This window comes from Phoenix dactylifera, chromosome 14, assembly GCF_009389715.1.
Source record: "Phoenix dactylifera cultivar Barhee BC4 chromosome 14, palm_55x_up_171113_PBpolish2nd_filt_p, whole genome shotgun sequence".
Lineage (NCBI taxonomy): Eukaryota > Viridiplantae > Streptophyta > Magnoliopsida > Arecales > Arecaceae > Phoenix > Phoenix dactylifera.
In genome coordinates this window covers 10,562,350-10,578,278 of record NC_052405.1, presented here as the reverse complement: position 1 = coordinate 10,578,278, position 15,929 = coordinate 10,562,350, and the positions used below count along the sequence as shown (strand labels likewise).

The 15,929-nt window shown below is 34.3% G+C and overlaps 1 protein-coding gene across 4 annotated transcripts in view; it reads left to right on the top strand.

Annotated features, from left to right (window-relative positions):
• Positions 1-14,543, top strand: part of LOC103715373 (hemolysin A) — a 37,157-nt gene extending 22,614 nt beyond the window's left edge. Inside the window, exons 1-9 of one of the 4 annotated variants that reach the window (XM_039133649.1) lie at positions 4,292-4,432; positions 4,750-4,834; positions 5,704-5,783; positions 7,630-7,732; positions 7,840-7,996; positions 10,162-10,290; positions 12,257-12,343; positions 12,811-12,855; positions 14,119-14,528. In XM_039133649.1, coding sequence (XP_038989577.1) covers positions 4,345-4,432; positions 4,750-4,834; positions 5,704-5,783; positions 7,630-7,732; positions 7,840-7,996; positions 10,162-10,290; positions 12,257-12,343; positions 12,811-12,855; positions 14,119-14,256 — 912 coding nt within the window. In that variant the 5' untranslated portion in view covers positions 4,292-4,344 and the 3' untranslated portion in view covers positions 14,257-14,528. Of the gene's footprint in view, positions 1-4,291; positions 4,433-4,749; positions 4,835-5,703; positions 5,784-7,629; positions 7,733-7,839; positions 7,997-10,161; positions 10,291-12,256; positions 12,344-12,810; positions 12,856-14,118 lie in introns of those variants that run through there. The other 3 variants (XM_039133647.1, XM_039133650.1, XM_039133648.1) reach the window with 3 other exon arrangements.
• The last annotated feature ends 1,386 nt before the right edge of the window (positions 14,544-15,929 follow it).

Genomic DNA, 15,929 nt, shown 5'->3' with positions numbered 1-15,929 from the left:
TTTATTTAATTTATATATGCATTATTCAGTTAGGTTGTGGTACATTCAAGATTATTTGGTTGTAAATGCTTTCTAATGAAAATTAATGATATACTTCTCAAAATAAAAATCCACATCATTGATCATCTATGATGTATAAAATACCTTGAGACTAATAACTATTTATTTTAGAGATCTCTCGCCTCTACATCAAGCAAGCATAAAATAAAGCTAATAAACTAAAGTATATTACAGGCTATGTAATTTTCAAGTATAAGCCTTTGATTTTGATATAAATACTTTAAAACTTATGTAGATCAAATTTTAGTTGATTTGGATGCTTTTAGACTATAAATCAAATAAAGATATGGCATCATACTTTTAATATTATTCATTTTCCATCAGTTCAATGCATGGCTAAAAATTTTCTTAAAATTGTGTATTTTTTTGCTTCTGAATATTTTATACACCATAAATCATGCTTCGCGGTGTCAATTTTATCTTAAAATATTCAACATTATATATTTTCATTAAAAAGCATTAGGGGTCAAATGCATTCAAGTGCATTCTAGCCTAACTCTATATTTTCTTCATTTTTTGAATTATTTTGTAAGTCTCAAGTGTGTTAAATTTGCATTGGTAGATATCAAACCATACTAATTGTTTTTGTAATGTCTTAGAGTATGACATATGTATAAATGGCTATAGAAACATAGTAATACAGATGCATAGACATGCCAATTAGAAACTTAATTTATAAAGTACAATGGTCCAATGAAATCTCAAATGAATCATTTTTATGATATTTATTACTTGTTCAAAGATAAGAGTAAAAGTTGACTTTTCTTCTGATATAGGAACTAATTAATAATTTATTGACAAAATCTATACTATGTTATTGAATGAGAGAGGATTATACCACAAAAATTTTGTGTCAAAAATGTTGTCCATAATTTTTAAATTATAAATGGATATTTATGTAATTGAAGATTACTCTCTCTCTCTCTCTCTCTCTCTCTCTCTCTCTCTCTCTCTCTCTCTCTCTCTCTGTGTGTGTGTGTGTGTGTGTGTGTGTGAGCCTCCAATCCAAGCTATCCTAACTTCCCATGTTCAAATTTGAAAAGGTTCTTTATTATATTTTCCACATGTCTCTCTCCAATCTCATGTATAGTAACTTTCCAAGGTCAAAATGTAAAAGGATCTCTCAAATTTCTATTTGTCACATCTTTGTTTTAAATTTTATCTTTACATAAAAAAATCATATCTCTCATATGAATAAGCTTTACATTCCAAAAATTTGAGATATATTATCTCATGTATTCTCTCTTTCAACTACCTTCCTTTTTATCTCCAATACGGATTCCCTCGCCCACCCCAAAGTAAATGCTCTCTATCTCTTCTTGTCCTCACTTATAAATTTACTTTTTCATACTTTTTATTTAAATATACATTGATATTTCATAAAAATTTTTATTTACTATATATTCTTTTGATCTTTGTTACATCTTTAAACTTTTCTTTTTGTCTATATTTTATATTTTGTGTATCTATTTAATTTTTCCCATTTTGCATTTTATATTTTATTTAAATATCTATTTTTGCACGATCTTTTAATTATATGTTAATTCTATTTCTGTTATCCACTTCTTATATATTTTTTACTTTTTAATGTTGTTATATTCCAAAGTACCAATTTAATTGATTTGTCCTGATTATGTAGTTGTAAGTTATGCATTCTTTCTAGAGTTATTTTTGCTTATTTTACTTTATTTTTTTATTTTAATTTTTCTTGTTTGATCCACATCTTTTTGTTTTTTTATTTTATTCTTTTTCTTTCTTTCTGCATAAATTTTCATGCTTTCTATATAATTATTTTTCTATTTTATATTCATTTATATTTTATATATCACATTTATAGTTGTTTTATCAGACGTATTTGCCAGTTTGCTCGTAATTCAAAAAATAAAGAATTTTTTGCATGGATACCCTTCTGAATATCGAATTTTGCGTGAATATTTTTTTAAAATTAACATTTACATGTATATCCTCATAAAACTTTGTTATTGTACAAATATCCCTAATATAACGGCTATTCTTTAAATAAATATATTTATATTAATTAAAAATAAATTAAAAATTTAAAATGACTTTATTATTCTTACCCTCGCCTCCGGTGCCAGCTTCGGCTTCCCCAACGGTGCCTTACTCTTCCCTCCCCTCCGCCCCAACCTCGCCCGCCTCCGGTGCCAGCTTCGGCTTCCCCAACGGTGCCTTACTCTTCCCTTCCCTCCGCCCCAACCCCGCCCCGCCCCGCCCCGCCCCACACCACCCCGCGGAACCCGGCTTCAGAAGACAGCTGTTCTTGTGCCAGAAGAAGAAGAAGAAGAAGAAGACTGGAGCTCCACACAGCTGTGCTCTGCTTCAGAATCTCTTGGGCCCAGAAGAGAGAGAGAGAGAGAGAGAGAGGACTGCTGGTTTGAGTTGGAAAGAAGGTGGCTTGTCTAAGGACCAGAAATGATGCTAAGTAGGTGGCTTTAACAGCACTGATCGAGTTGGTGGTAGTGGAAACAGAAAAAGAGAAACAAAATCAGGATAAAGGCTGCACAAAGCCACCTAAAATCCAGCAAAAGCTCAGAGAAATGAGTTTGCTTTGTGATAACAAGCAAGAGAGTCTCTTCTTTTTTTTGTGTGTGTGGGTGGTGGTACTATTGGTCGTTTTTAAGTGAATTTATGGCGGGTTTTCAAGGCAGACAGGAAGGAGATATGGGTTTCTTAGGAGCTTGTTAGCTTGCTCCCATGGCCTTATTATTCTCTAAAGGGATGAGAAATGCCAGCCAATGAGGAGGAAAAGCCCTAAGGGAAGTCGGGTTCTAGTGTGGAAGGATAGCAACAAGCATAGGTTCACAGAATCCAAAGGAACCTCGGCCCGTCAGGATTCTCTCTCGATCTATTACACTGTTGATACTTCTGGCGTCTCGGTAGCTGGCTTTTTTTTTTTTTTTTTTCCTTCTGTTTTTTCGTTTTTGTTTCCTTTTAACTTTTGAAGGGAGAAAGTGAGGGAACACTCAACTAAATATGGGTCATGTGCCAGTTTTCTGCAATGGAAATGGATTTTGGAAGAAGGTTTGGCTTGTAGACGGACTCAGTTAGTATGTCATGGGTCACCTATTCTGACTGGAGGTCAATTGCAAGTCTTTCAAGTCACGGGTCGCCCAGCACCTCATAATTATGATATGGTTTATTAGATTTGCCCAAATTCTTATCCAAAAGCATGGTAAAATTTTTATTTACTTGTATATCTCTATAAATTTTTTTATTTACACGCCTACCCATTAAGAATATTTTAGTCATTTTAATTTAAAAACAATAAATTTTTTCATGGCATTAGATGGCATGAGTACATATGAAAAAATAAGAATAAAAAAGATAGAATAGCAAAATAAATATTTTACGAGGGTATACATGCAAATATTAATTTTAGAAGGGTATTCCGCAAAATTCTATATTTAGAAGGGTATCTATGCAAAAAATCCAAAAATAAAATTGATTTATGCGTCCTATTTGAATGAGTCGTATATTCAATATCAAAATAGGTACAATAAAAACCATATGGTGATTAAAAACATCGAAATAGTTAGGATGAGCCTCCAATTTAATAAAGATTCACGCGATTTTATCATTTATAGTCGGTGGGCGGTCTGGACGACCAATCTGGCCGATCTGCGATCTAACCAGTTTAACCCACCGCGCAGATCCGATAACACAAACAAAAAAAAAATTTCTAAATATCAAATTTTGTATGAATATTCTTTCAAAATTAATATTTACATTTATATCCTCATAAAAAACTTATTTTGCTATTCTACTTTTTTTTTTATTTTTATTTTTGTGTATGTACTTACACTATCTAACACTGTTAAAAAATTAATAGTTCAAATTAAAGTAATTAAAATATTCTTAATAAATAGATGTGTAAAAAGAAACATTTATATGACGATCGCGATAGGAAACAAAAAAGTAATTTCAAAATTTTATTTTATTTTTAATTAAAATAACTATAGTTTTTATTAACGGTGTTAGAAAAATCATTATATTAGAAGTATTTGTGCAAAACAGTGTTTTATGAGGGTATAAAAAATAAATATAAATTTTAAGAAGGTATTCACGTAATTTTGAATTTTTAAGGAGAGTATTCATTTAAAAAAAAAAAATGTGCGGGTTGTCTCTTACTGGGTCGGGCGCGGATGCGAATTGGATCCGGGTCCATACAGGATGGTTAAGCCTTACATGGCGATTTACGGAACCCAAATGCCAGAGAGAGCCGACCGAAGGAAACCAGGATAGGAGAACGGAGGAGCAAGAGAGATGGCTCCGAGCGTCCCTCTCTCTCGTTCTTCCGCCACGCACTTCCTCTTCTCCTCCATTAAATCCGGCTTCTACCGGCGATTTCAGCGTACAATTCTCTTTCTTTCCTTACCCTCGTTTCCATTTTTTTCTTTCATTTGGTTTTGGGAGACTTTTCTTCGTTATTTTGCCCCTGCAGTCTGTTTGCTTCAACTTTCTCAACGATTCCACTGGTTTTCCTTTTCATTTATTAATTCGTGATTCATGAATTTTCTTCTAATTAGTGGGACAGTACTATTTCATTGGATAACTGATGAAATCATGCGCAGCTTTGTTTTTCTTTCCTTTTCTTTGTTATTTTAATCTCCTATTCTATTTATGCTTTTTTTTTTGATAATTTTCTGATAATACTTGTTTTGAATTCAGTGACATGGGGAGATGGGCAATCGCCATTATGTCATGTCAGAAGCTATGCGGTTGCAAAAGCGGAAAAGGTTCAGCTGCCGAAGAAGTAAGCTTCCTATTAATTCCTCTCTCTCTCTCTGTGATGATGTTTGAACTCCTTATTAATTATATGAATTTTCGGCGAAATAGTTTAGGTAGGAGGATCTTTAAATGGTTTAGAATTATGGTGAAGATGGGACAATATCTGTTCATTCTTGCTAGTTTTGAATAAACTATAGTTGAGATCATCATTAACTCGTTTGGACTTTGGACTTTGCAGATTGTAAAATCATCCTTTTACTTCTTAAAATAAATAATTAAAAACTAGTTTGCCTCCTCGTATTTTCTATCCAAAGCACAATTTATGTTTTTAGGTGGGAATTTTGTAGTGAAACAGAAAATCTGTATAACCCAATAAAGGCCCGCACTGTTCGTTTCTAACAGGTTGCAGGACTGAATTTTGAAAGAATTTCGACACTTTTTTCTGGTTTGCAGTATGGATCTGGCGTTGACCTTACAAATTAGGGTGTCGCTCTTGGTTCATTGATGAGGACAAGGTTTTAAAATCTTTCATTAAGTGCTTGTCATACTCGCATATGTACTATGCTGTAACATTTGAGGCTTAGTAAAAGAAGCAAATGGGACCTTCTTCAAGGTGAGCACAGTCTTCTAGGTTAGGAACTAAAAGTTAATTTTCGGTGGAGGGGATATTTTATGAGTCCCACGACCTTGCCGTTATTCCCTGGAAATGGTAAAAAAATTCCAAATTTCATCTTTATCCTTTTATCGGCCGAGTTGCACAGTAATCAAGTATGCTACAAATCAAGAAAGGCTTAACCCATGTCTTTGTAGTTATACTACAGTACAATTGTTATAATGATGTTGAAAAGTACTTTTTTTAACTCAAAATTGCAACAAATACTGTCACCTGTTTAGGAGAAGGCGATTGGATGAGGTATGTCTTGAAAGGTTCCAGCAATATAGCCGGACATTCATTCAATCATGGATCATACAAGGTTAGTTGCTCAGCAACTTCTACTTATTTTTTTTTTTTTAAATTACTGCCTAACTTCAATAGCTTTATAGGTGTGCTACTTAATGACAAGTAGTAGCTCTCTCTTTACCTAATATTCCATTCATTTACTTGCCAAAGATCTGAAATCTAAGTCATCATATGCATAACAGCAAACATCCTAGGCCTATTATGGAACTTGCATGTGCAAGCAGTTGCTTTTTATGTGTAGTGTTATTTATCTTTTTCTCTTTTTAAAAAAAAAATCTTTCGTATTTTATGGCTGAGACACAGTTTTTGATTTAATTTCCCTAATCTGAAACCTCATCTCATTGTTTCTCAATCTGTCTGTAGTCTGTACCCTTTCTTTATATTTATCTTCATGCGAAACATTCTTAGTTTCTTCTCATGTTGGTAGCTGTAATAATGTGCTTGAATGATACAATATCCTTTGATGATCTTTAACTAACACTATAAACCTAATAAGCCCATTCCCATACTTCCCAAGTTTCATAATTTGGTATTTGAGCAGTGTTATTGAAGGATTCATTCTAAAGAGGATTGGAGGCTAATAACTAATTATAGTTTTTTTTAGGTTTAGCTATGTGGGCATGATTAACCAAGTAGTCTAGTGAAATTTGAATTGATAGAATACTAGACTCGGAGAAGTGATAGACATGATGATGATGTTTATGGCATGCTTACTTGAAGTGGGCTAGGATGATAGGACATGATCCTCACTTTATGCATTGAAGAAACTAAATGGATCATCATGCTCATGATTGAATTAAACAATTAATTATGAACCATGAAGGGATCAAAGTGACTAGATATCATTCCAAAACCAAAATAAGTTAGTTTTAACAACCACCACCATCATCAACCACTGCTAACATTATTTTCTTTTTCTTTCTCCAGAAAAGCTTAATATTTTTTTCTTCCTTCTTTTCTTCAATTTTGAGGATTATCTCTTCTTTTTTCTTGAAACCAAATGCCACCTTAGTCTATTAATGGTGGTATGCTCCCACCTTTCCTTAAAAGCAGAAATTAACGCAGGAAAACACTATGAGGGCAAAGACTTGTGATCTAATTACCCAATTAAAACTGAGTTGGAATGCAAAATTATAGTTTCATAATCCTGTGAAGGTCAAAAGAGAGGATTAATAGGTTAATTTAATCATGAGGAGACTATTAGTACGACCTAAATTCCCTACCCCAACCTCCTGTGGATTTTGCTAGATAGGCTGGGTGATTTCATTATGATGTTGCAAAACAATGTAAACTAAATGTCCCGTGAGCTCAGATCTCATTGGGGATAGAAACAAATTCAGTAATCTTTTACTCCGATAATCATAACTTTTTTTATTTCTGCCCAAATTGTCAAAAAAAAGTAGACAAGCTTATTAACCATCCTCATAACCTTAAACCACATTCTTCTTGTCCTCCTATAAAATGGAAAAATAAGAATTTAGTAGAACAAGGTTTGAGTTTCAGTGAGCCCTCCAGTTTTCTTTACTGCTGAGCAGTATAGTGATTAACTTTTTTGTCAAAATGGGCAACCCTTGATGAAATCTTTCAAAACCATATATCTTGATCAAAACTTGTAACTATTTTGCGTGCATAACTGATTTTGATCATAGAGATTCCTAAGTATAGTTTTTGGGCATATTGATTCATAGGTATGTAAATACTTAATGCAAAACCATGTTGATAGGTATTTCATGGGTACAATCTCTCTCTTTTTTTTGTCATGTTGGCTTTTCGATGCCTCATTGCTATTTTTTCTTACAGTCTAAAATATGACACCTTATTTTGTTACCGTGGCCTCCCTATTTTCATATTCTTTATAGGCAAAGTTTTTGTGGATGGAAGAGTAGTAAACAAAGCTGGAACACCTGTATCTGAGAAATCAATTGTAGAGATAAAGGCTGAAGTTCCAAAATACGTATGTAGGTGATGCTTTCATGGAAACCGCCAATCTACCATTTCATATTTTAGTTGCAATCTAAAAGTATTGCTTAGCGTTTTTCTATGATCTGATTCATTTTCCTTTCATGCAGAGCAGGATACAAACTAGAGGCTGCTATTGAACAATTTGGTGTGGATGTTGTTGGAAAAGTAGCTCTTGATTCAGGGTTGTCCACGGGTGGTTTTACAGATTGTTTGCTTCAGCATGGTGCATCATATGTGTATGGCGTTGATGTTGGCTATGGACAAGTATGCTTATTTGTTCTCAAATAATTATTTTTTTGATGTTCAACATTTTATCTTGGATTTAAATAACACAGTTTCAATGCCTACAATGGCTGTCTTACATGCATTGCTACCTTTACAATGTCACTATAATTGCTGTAACAGCTATGTTCTACATGATTGCTGTTTCAAGATTTTTTAGGTTAATTTTGTATATTGGTATTTTAAGCGATGTCTTCTTAAGTTGTTTATATTAAATTTTATGTTCTAACTAGTGTTATGTAGATACAAAATACCTATGATGCAACCAGGTAGCTGTTAAAGCTTTGTGGTCCACTGTATATACAAAGTGCTTATGTTCTAACTTGTGTTATGGTCCGCTATATCATTATATATGCTTTTCTGAAATTATATTTTAGTTTGCTCCTTCATGGCCACAAATATATGCAAGTTTCAACCCACCACCGGTCGTTGAGCTTTGAGAGTGTGTGCTTCCATTCCATTGTGTCCTAAATATAGAAAAGTTTTATTCCCTATCTTTCTCATTACTTAAACATCCATTACTCCTTTTTTATGTTGATGCCTTGCTACTCAGTTAGATCATTCTCAGATTGTAGCTTCAGCTGTACTTGTTTCTTCTTGTTTTTAATCAACATCCCCCCTGTAATGCTATGTTTGGCAGGCAGTATAACCCATGGAATAAGGCAAAAAGGTCCTCATTTCATGATTATACTGCCAAACAGCAAATAAAGCGGCCAAGAAATAGAGTTAATACAGTGTGGGGGTATGAGCGGGCCAAGACGGTATAACTCTATTCCACCAAAATGGCGGAATATAGATATACCATGGACTAGAGGAAACTTATTCCCTTTAATTGCCTTTTAGCCTATCCACTCTTTAATCCAACCAAAAGGTGGGAGGATATTGTTTCTGTGATATAATCCAAAAATCTAAGGAAATCTAATGTGCTTTATTTCCCTGCACTTATCCCTTATCAAATGCCAAAAAATGCCTATTCCATGGTATAAGTCCTATCCCTTCGTAGTGCAAAGTATAAGCTTTCAAAATTTATTCAGCCTAGCAAATGCTACCTAAAGTTTTAAGTGCAATTTACTGATACCTACTTTTCTGCTTTGATAGGCATTGCTAATGTTTAATATCATCAATTTTCGGGCTATAGTAATACAGTCTGAACTTTAAGGACTAAGTAAAATTACCTCATTTTCATGGCCAAGAGGCCCAAGACTGGCCACTTGTGAATGATTAGCTAATTTACAGAAATGCAAATTTGGAATTTCATTCTACTGGACAGAAAAAGCCATTCGATTTATGTGTAAAAATGTTTAGAGTTATGGGAAATGCTTCTAGTAAAGCTTATCTGCCCTATGGGTGATGCAATAGCATGAGTTTTGAGCTGCAGCCTGCTCATGAAGGTTCCAACAATCATTTGGTGTGGAACCTGTCAATGTAGCAGCTTTTTAGAATGACTGCCATGCTATTACTGCCTTTAATTGACCTATGGCACTATTAAGTGGCCATCGTCAAACTTTAATCATGGGTTGTCTTCTTGCAGTTTGATGATAAAGTTTGATGACCATCATCTAACCATTATAAAGTTTGCTTTATCGCATTTTGATTATACCTTTAAATCTTAGTTGTATATTCAGCTTTCTAATCTTTTTTGAAAAACTGATGGTATCTCTTCTTCTTCTTGTGTGTGTTGCAGTCAATCAATTAGCTGTATTTTGTTAAGTCATTTGTCAATGCAAGGAAAGATATCAGATGACTTCTCTGTATGAAAGAAACCAATGGATAAGTGATGGACATTAAGGAATTCCAAATATCACCTAGAACTTTGGCATATAATTTCTACAAGGAATTTAATTTTTTGTAATGTTATAGCTTCTCCTCCCTTTAATAATATGATGATTTTATTTTTTTGAAAAATGGATTAAAAGATCGATTGCATTACTCAGTTGAACCTGACCAATTATCTGATTGTATTCTGAGAAAGTAGAAATCCTGTTATTTTTGTGGCATTTGATTTTGTTTGAGGGATGCTCCATTATCATGTTCTAACAGCATCTGATATATGGTTGCTTAACAATGATTTGATTTGTACCAGTACCTGCTGGTTAGTTCTTGTGGTGTACACTTTCATTGTATCTAATGTCCTAATGATTTTGTAGGTGGCTGATAAAATTCGTCGAGATGAACGTGTCTGTGTAATTGAAAGAACAAATTTAAGATATCTTCCAGGGCTACCACAACAAGTTGATGTGGTGACTTTGGACCTATCTTTCATTTCTATACTTCTGGTATGCTTTTGGATAATGACAAGCCAAATGCCATGTAATTTTGCATTATGTTACTGCTGAATGCTTCCTCTTGTTCCTCTTTTAAAGAATGCTTTCTACATACCTGTCCCCCTTTCTACATATCTATATCTCCAAAGGTGCAAGTCTCATTATGGATTGGGATTTGACAATATTTTGTTATCTGGGACTTAAGAGAAGGGTAAATGAAAACATAGAGATTATTAAATTTCAACTATGCTAGGTAAAATTTGTAAGGGTAATAAATGGTACATGGATGTAGAAATTCGGACTTTTTTTTTGGAGCTTAGGAGGGGCTAATCCCCACCATTTCTACCCTATATCTACCCACCTGTCTCCTTGGGGGTTGACTCCAATCGGAGTCAAACCTGTTCCCTTGCCCAAGTGGTAAGGGGTGATACCTTCCGAGCAAGTGCTTGTGGTGGAGGCTTGGAATAGTTAAGGTACCTTTTTCTCAAACTTGTTTTTCTAAAAGCTATAGATGGGATAATGATGGGATCTTCGTGGTCATGTGATATGTCTAAATATCATTTTTAAACATGTGCTACCATTGTACCAGGATGAATTAGTGATTATATTTCTTGTGTTGCAAGCTTACCATGTAGCACATTTGATGATGATGGGTGCACCTAAGTCATCTCATATGTTATTGATGATTGCCCAAGTCTTGGAACATGTATGTAATTCCCTTCAGGCAGAGTTATTATGGAATGATACTACCTGTCTATCTTTCTTGTGGAATCCACTTGGAGAGACTCCAATATGTTTAGTATTGAGAACTGTTATCTGTAATGCACATATGATTATTCAGGTTCCTGGAGGTCAAGGACTATCAGCAGATCTCAGCTGTGATAATCTTAATGTCTCACATGGAAACGTGGGTGCCTTGCACTTTCCAATTCCTTTGGAGAATGGGCTGCTTTCGACTGTGCTCTTGAATATTCATTTGTTCTCAATTGTCTGGTGGAAGAGAATATATTGCCACTTGCTATCTTCAAGGACTGTTTCAGCTGATGCATGCCGATATTTATGACAATTTTTGCCTATGACATGCCGGGCAGATAGTTAAAAAAAAAACTTGACAGGAAATTTGGGGCCAAATACATGATCTTTGATGTGGCATTTGATTTGTTAATTTGAACAAATATCAGTGCAGAAAACAAAGAGAGATGACCTAGGTGCTGATATAAGCAGCATCAACAATTGAGTAGATCATGATTGATGATGGATGCCATGTCTGCATCGGAGCAGATACGGAATAGGTTGGAGTCATGACTAATCGCTGCAAAAGGAAGGAAAAGCACTAATATCATATTGCTCTAAGTTCTCCATTTGGCTGCCTTTCAGTTTATAATTCTTTGAATATGCATAGGAAAATATCTGGCTTCAGAGGGCTTGCTTAAAACTGTTCAGAGATTTTCATACACTATTTAGATGCAAAGAATAATGCATTTCATGGAGAAGTCTGTACTCTTTTGTTGTGTTTACTTAATTCTATATCCTATGCTCTTACGAATATTGAAATTACTCTTATATTAGCTTACATATTATACGTTTAAGCTTTAGAGACATGATAACTAAAGGGGCCTAGAGCTTGAGTATTTTGGTAATAGCTATAGGGGCATAGAGCTTGAAATTGATTTTCTCTTATTTTTTTCAATATGTAGGTGGCATTACCTGTTTTTGATTTTGTGCAATATAACCCCTTCTCCCTTTTCCCCTTTCTTTTGCGATTTTCCATGACCTAAAATCAAATGGTACATCATGCTAATCGTTGTCTTTTCTGCTTGAATTCTTCATGGTTAGAATGAGACTTAGAAGAACATATCTGACCATGAACATCTGTTTATAAGTTTAGACAATCTCTCTGATTATTAATTTGAAATTCTGAATGTTATCTTAATGTATCCTAATTTAGCTTGCATAATTGTTATGTGCATGAATGTAGGTGATGCCTGCTGTAGTCGATGTTATGAAGATGGAGTCTACATTGCTAACACTGGTTAAGCCTCAGTTTGAGGCTCGTAGATCACAGGTTTGCAATTCTAAGATCCTTAAATCATATGACAGTTCTCTAAATGGTTTAGAATTGGTAGAACAAACGCTGGTGAAATTCCTAAAATTGAATTCTGAGAACCTGCAAAAAATGACCTAATGTGTATATGCTAATGTGTGATATTGCATCTGTTAGAAACCTAAAGTTATTCTATTCTTTTACTTGGAATTAAGTTCTGCTTGATTGAACTTTCAGCCAAAACAATTCCTCTTCTGCACTATGATACCAGAGCTACTTAAATCTGTACGATCATAATGACACTCTTAATTTAGGCCTGTCTGGATGTTTATGAAATAGTTTATTGTGGTGGACAGGAGTTTCAATAAGAGACTTGGTTTTTCAACTTTAAATACCCATGCAGTCTCATCTCTTCATATTTTTGTTGATTAATGCAAATTAGAATGTTTCCTTGTTTCTGAAAGTCCTCTTTTTTTGGTCTTTTTCAGGTGGGAGGAGGTGGAATTGTGAGAGATCCTCTGGTACATCAAGAAGTATGTAGCCTTTTCCTATCACAGTTGAAGTTGAAAAATCTAGGATGATAAGCTACAGCTCTGACCTCCTCCTGGCAGCTGCCTTTACTGTTTTGCTACATTCACTGTTCTTTTAATCTTTATCATCCTTCAGCATGCCAATGCATTCAAATGTAAAACTAATTAAGATTATCATCTCTCAACCAGGTGGTTTTTGAATTCTGAGTCTTGGTGCAGACTTAAGGCCCTGATCATGCCAGCACAAAAATTGCTGAAGATCACTTCCTTCACTTGCAACATTGGGCAATTGCAGACCTTAGGTTTTTGAAATGTTTATGATGGAAAATCTCGTACTTCTTGAAAAATTTCTAAGCCTACACCTCTATTAATCTATACTTGATATCTGAGAGTTAAGCTCGTAAAACAACACTCAATGGCTTTTAGAATCATGTCAAAACATAATAAGGCTTCTGTGTAGATATTTCTTGATAGAAATCTGTGCCTGGTGACTTGGCTTTCATATTGCTGATAAATATATGCATAGCTTGCCGAGGCTCTGATATTAAATACAGTAATGTGAAACATACAAAGTTCTTGCTAAAATGATCCAGTATAAATGAATTATATGATGGATTTTCAAGATTAAGATTTTTCAAGTGCTACATGCTGGTGACATTGAGGGTGAGCCTTGGCATAACCTAGAGGTCATTGGTTGGAAACATGGAAGTAGATTCTCTGCACAGAGGGTAAGGCTGCGGATGCCTGACCCTCTCAAACTCCATAATGGCGGGAGCTTGGCACAGATTGTCATGGGTCACAGTACCAAATCCTTGACCAAGATGCTATTTATTGCAGATATATGACCCAACCTCGATTTCTTTAATGTTTCATTGGCTTCTTTTTGCTCTGCATTAGGCTGTTCATACAATATCTCGTGCTAATTTTATGAAGCCTTGAATGGAAGTGATGAGGTGGATGGATTTGAAGGGTCAGCCAGTGTAGATCCCATTATCAGAATGTTTTAGGGATTTGGGTGCATCAGCTACTGGTGATCCTTCAAATTTCTCTTTACCCGATCCTATCTGCTTAACAACTCCCAACAGTGTTGAGGAGACAACAAGCAGACCTGCGGTTGGGCTTCCAAACAGCTAAACTATTGCTTTTTTTGTTTTTTTTTGTTTTATATACAAGCTATTGTCATGGTTTTGATAGCTGTGTTTGACAGCTTGAAAGTATGTCATTCATCTCAGCAAGCTGACACTTTGATCTGGTTCCTGACTACAGGTTCTCGAGAGGATAATTAAGGGTGTTGAAGATTTTGGATTCTGTGCCAAAGGTTGGATGGAGTCTCCTATAAAGGGCGCTGAAGGAAACACTGAATTCCTGGTTTGCTTTCAGAGAATATCCAAGGAGACAGCATGACCTAAACATGTTAATAATTTTCTCTGTTGCATCTGAAAGATGACAAGTCACCTACCTGTGGGATGGCTAAAATTCTCAAAGAAAAGCTGGGGAGGGTCTTTCTTCTTAACAATCTCAAAGTTACAGCGAGTTTAACATATTCAACCAGAATACAATGCAATGTTACCAACTGTTGTAAACTTGTAATGATATGGCTTATTTGTTTGCCACAATGTTAAGATATGTAACAACGTTTGTTATTTAACAACATTACTTAGATCATTCCAATTCAATATTGCTTATTGATATGAGATTGTAATGTGGTTTGATGGTTATGGTTAGGACATGATTGGCCCAAAATGTTTATGACAAGGCTGATTTTTATGTTTATGATAGCCTGAAATGGGGTGAATGGATTTCTAAACAATGCACTGCTCAGTCATGCTATATCCAAGTTTGTGGTCTTGGCAGAAGTTTCAGTGAGGTTACAGTTTTCCTGCTAAGTAATAATCCTCTCATTATTGCCGGGGAAACTTCCTCGAGTTCTTCTAACCTTCTTTCTCACCAGTAACTTGCAGCTCTAAAGCATATTGAAGCAGCAAAACATATTGTCGTTCCCATTTCACTGTGCCTTTAAACGAATCAACTATAATTAGTTTATTTTCCCTGTATTGGACATTAGTTGCAATTGCACTTTTCTGTCCATTATATTAGTTGATTACTTTGAGAGTGTTGGTTAAGGATGGTTCCTCCAATCCTACGATCCCCTAGAAGCATAAGTTTCTATGGCATCCCAATATGCAAACAAATGCCCTCTGATAATTAATTACTTTCTGGGATTTTCTGATAGAGACAATGTATACTTTCTCTCTTCTAATTTTGTGGAACACCTGACGCTTGATCCAGGACTCTATAAGGTGACACATGCCATTTAGCCGGTATCCGAAGTTCTCATTAAGGTAATACCTAGTTATTAATCCCTCTATGCCAATGTCATATCTTTTGTTCAGAGAAGTGTGGCAGCACCTTATGCAACAGCATTCAGAGCTTTTTTGATGGAAGGATTTCAACAAAGCCTATCTCACAGATTACTGTTGGTCAATTTGTACTCTCGAGTTCTGCCATCCCCTATGTGTATCGTCTTCCCCTTGAAAATTCAATGATATTAACACCTTGAGGCATGTTTGTTGCTAGGAAGAAGACAGGAACGGATATTAGATTCCCATGTTTGGTAATTCATTTAGATGCGAACGCTAATTCCTATTGACATTAGATTCCTAATAAAAAAGGTAAAACCATATCCAAGGACTTGGCTATCATTTTCCCCAACCTTGGATATGTGCTTATATATTATATTATTATATTATTATTAAAATATATTAATATCAATATAATATACTGCAATATAATATTATCTTGATACTATATTAATATTTAATTTGTTATAATATTATAATATTTTGATAATACTATATTCTTATATTATCTTAATATAATACTGTAAATATAATGTTACTATATTAGCATAATATTGTTAACAGAATATATTAGTATAAATATTATATTTATTATTATAACATATATCTATATATAGTATATTTCTAATATTCATTTATTATGATATTGATGTCAATAATATTATGCATTATTATATTATACTAGTATACATATATTAATTGTATAATAATATAATA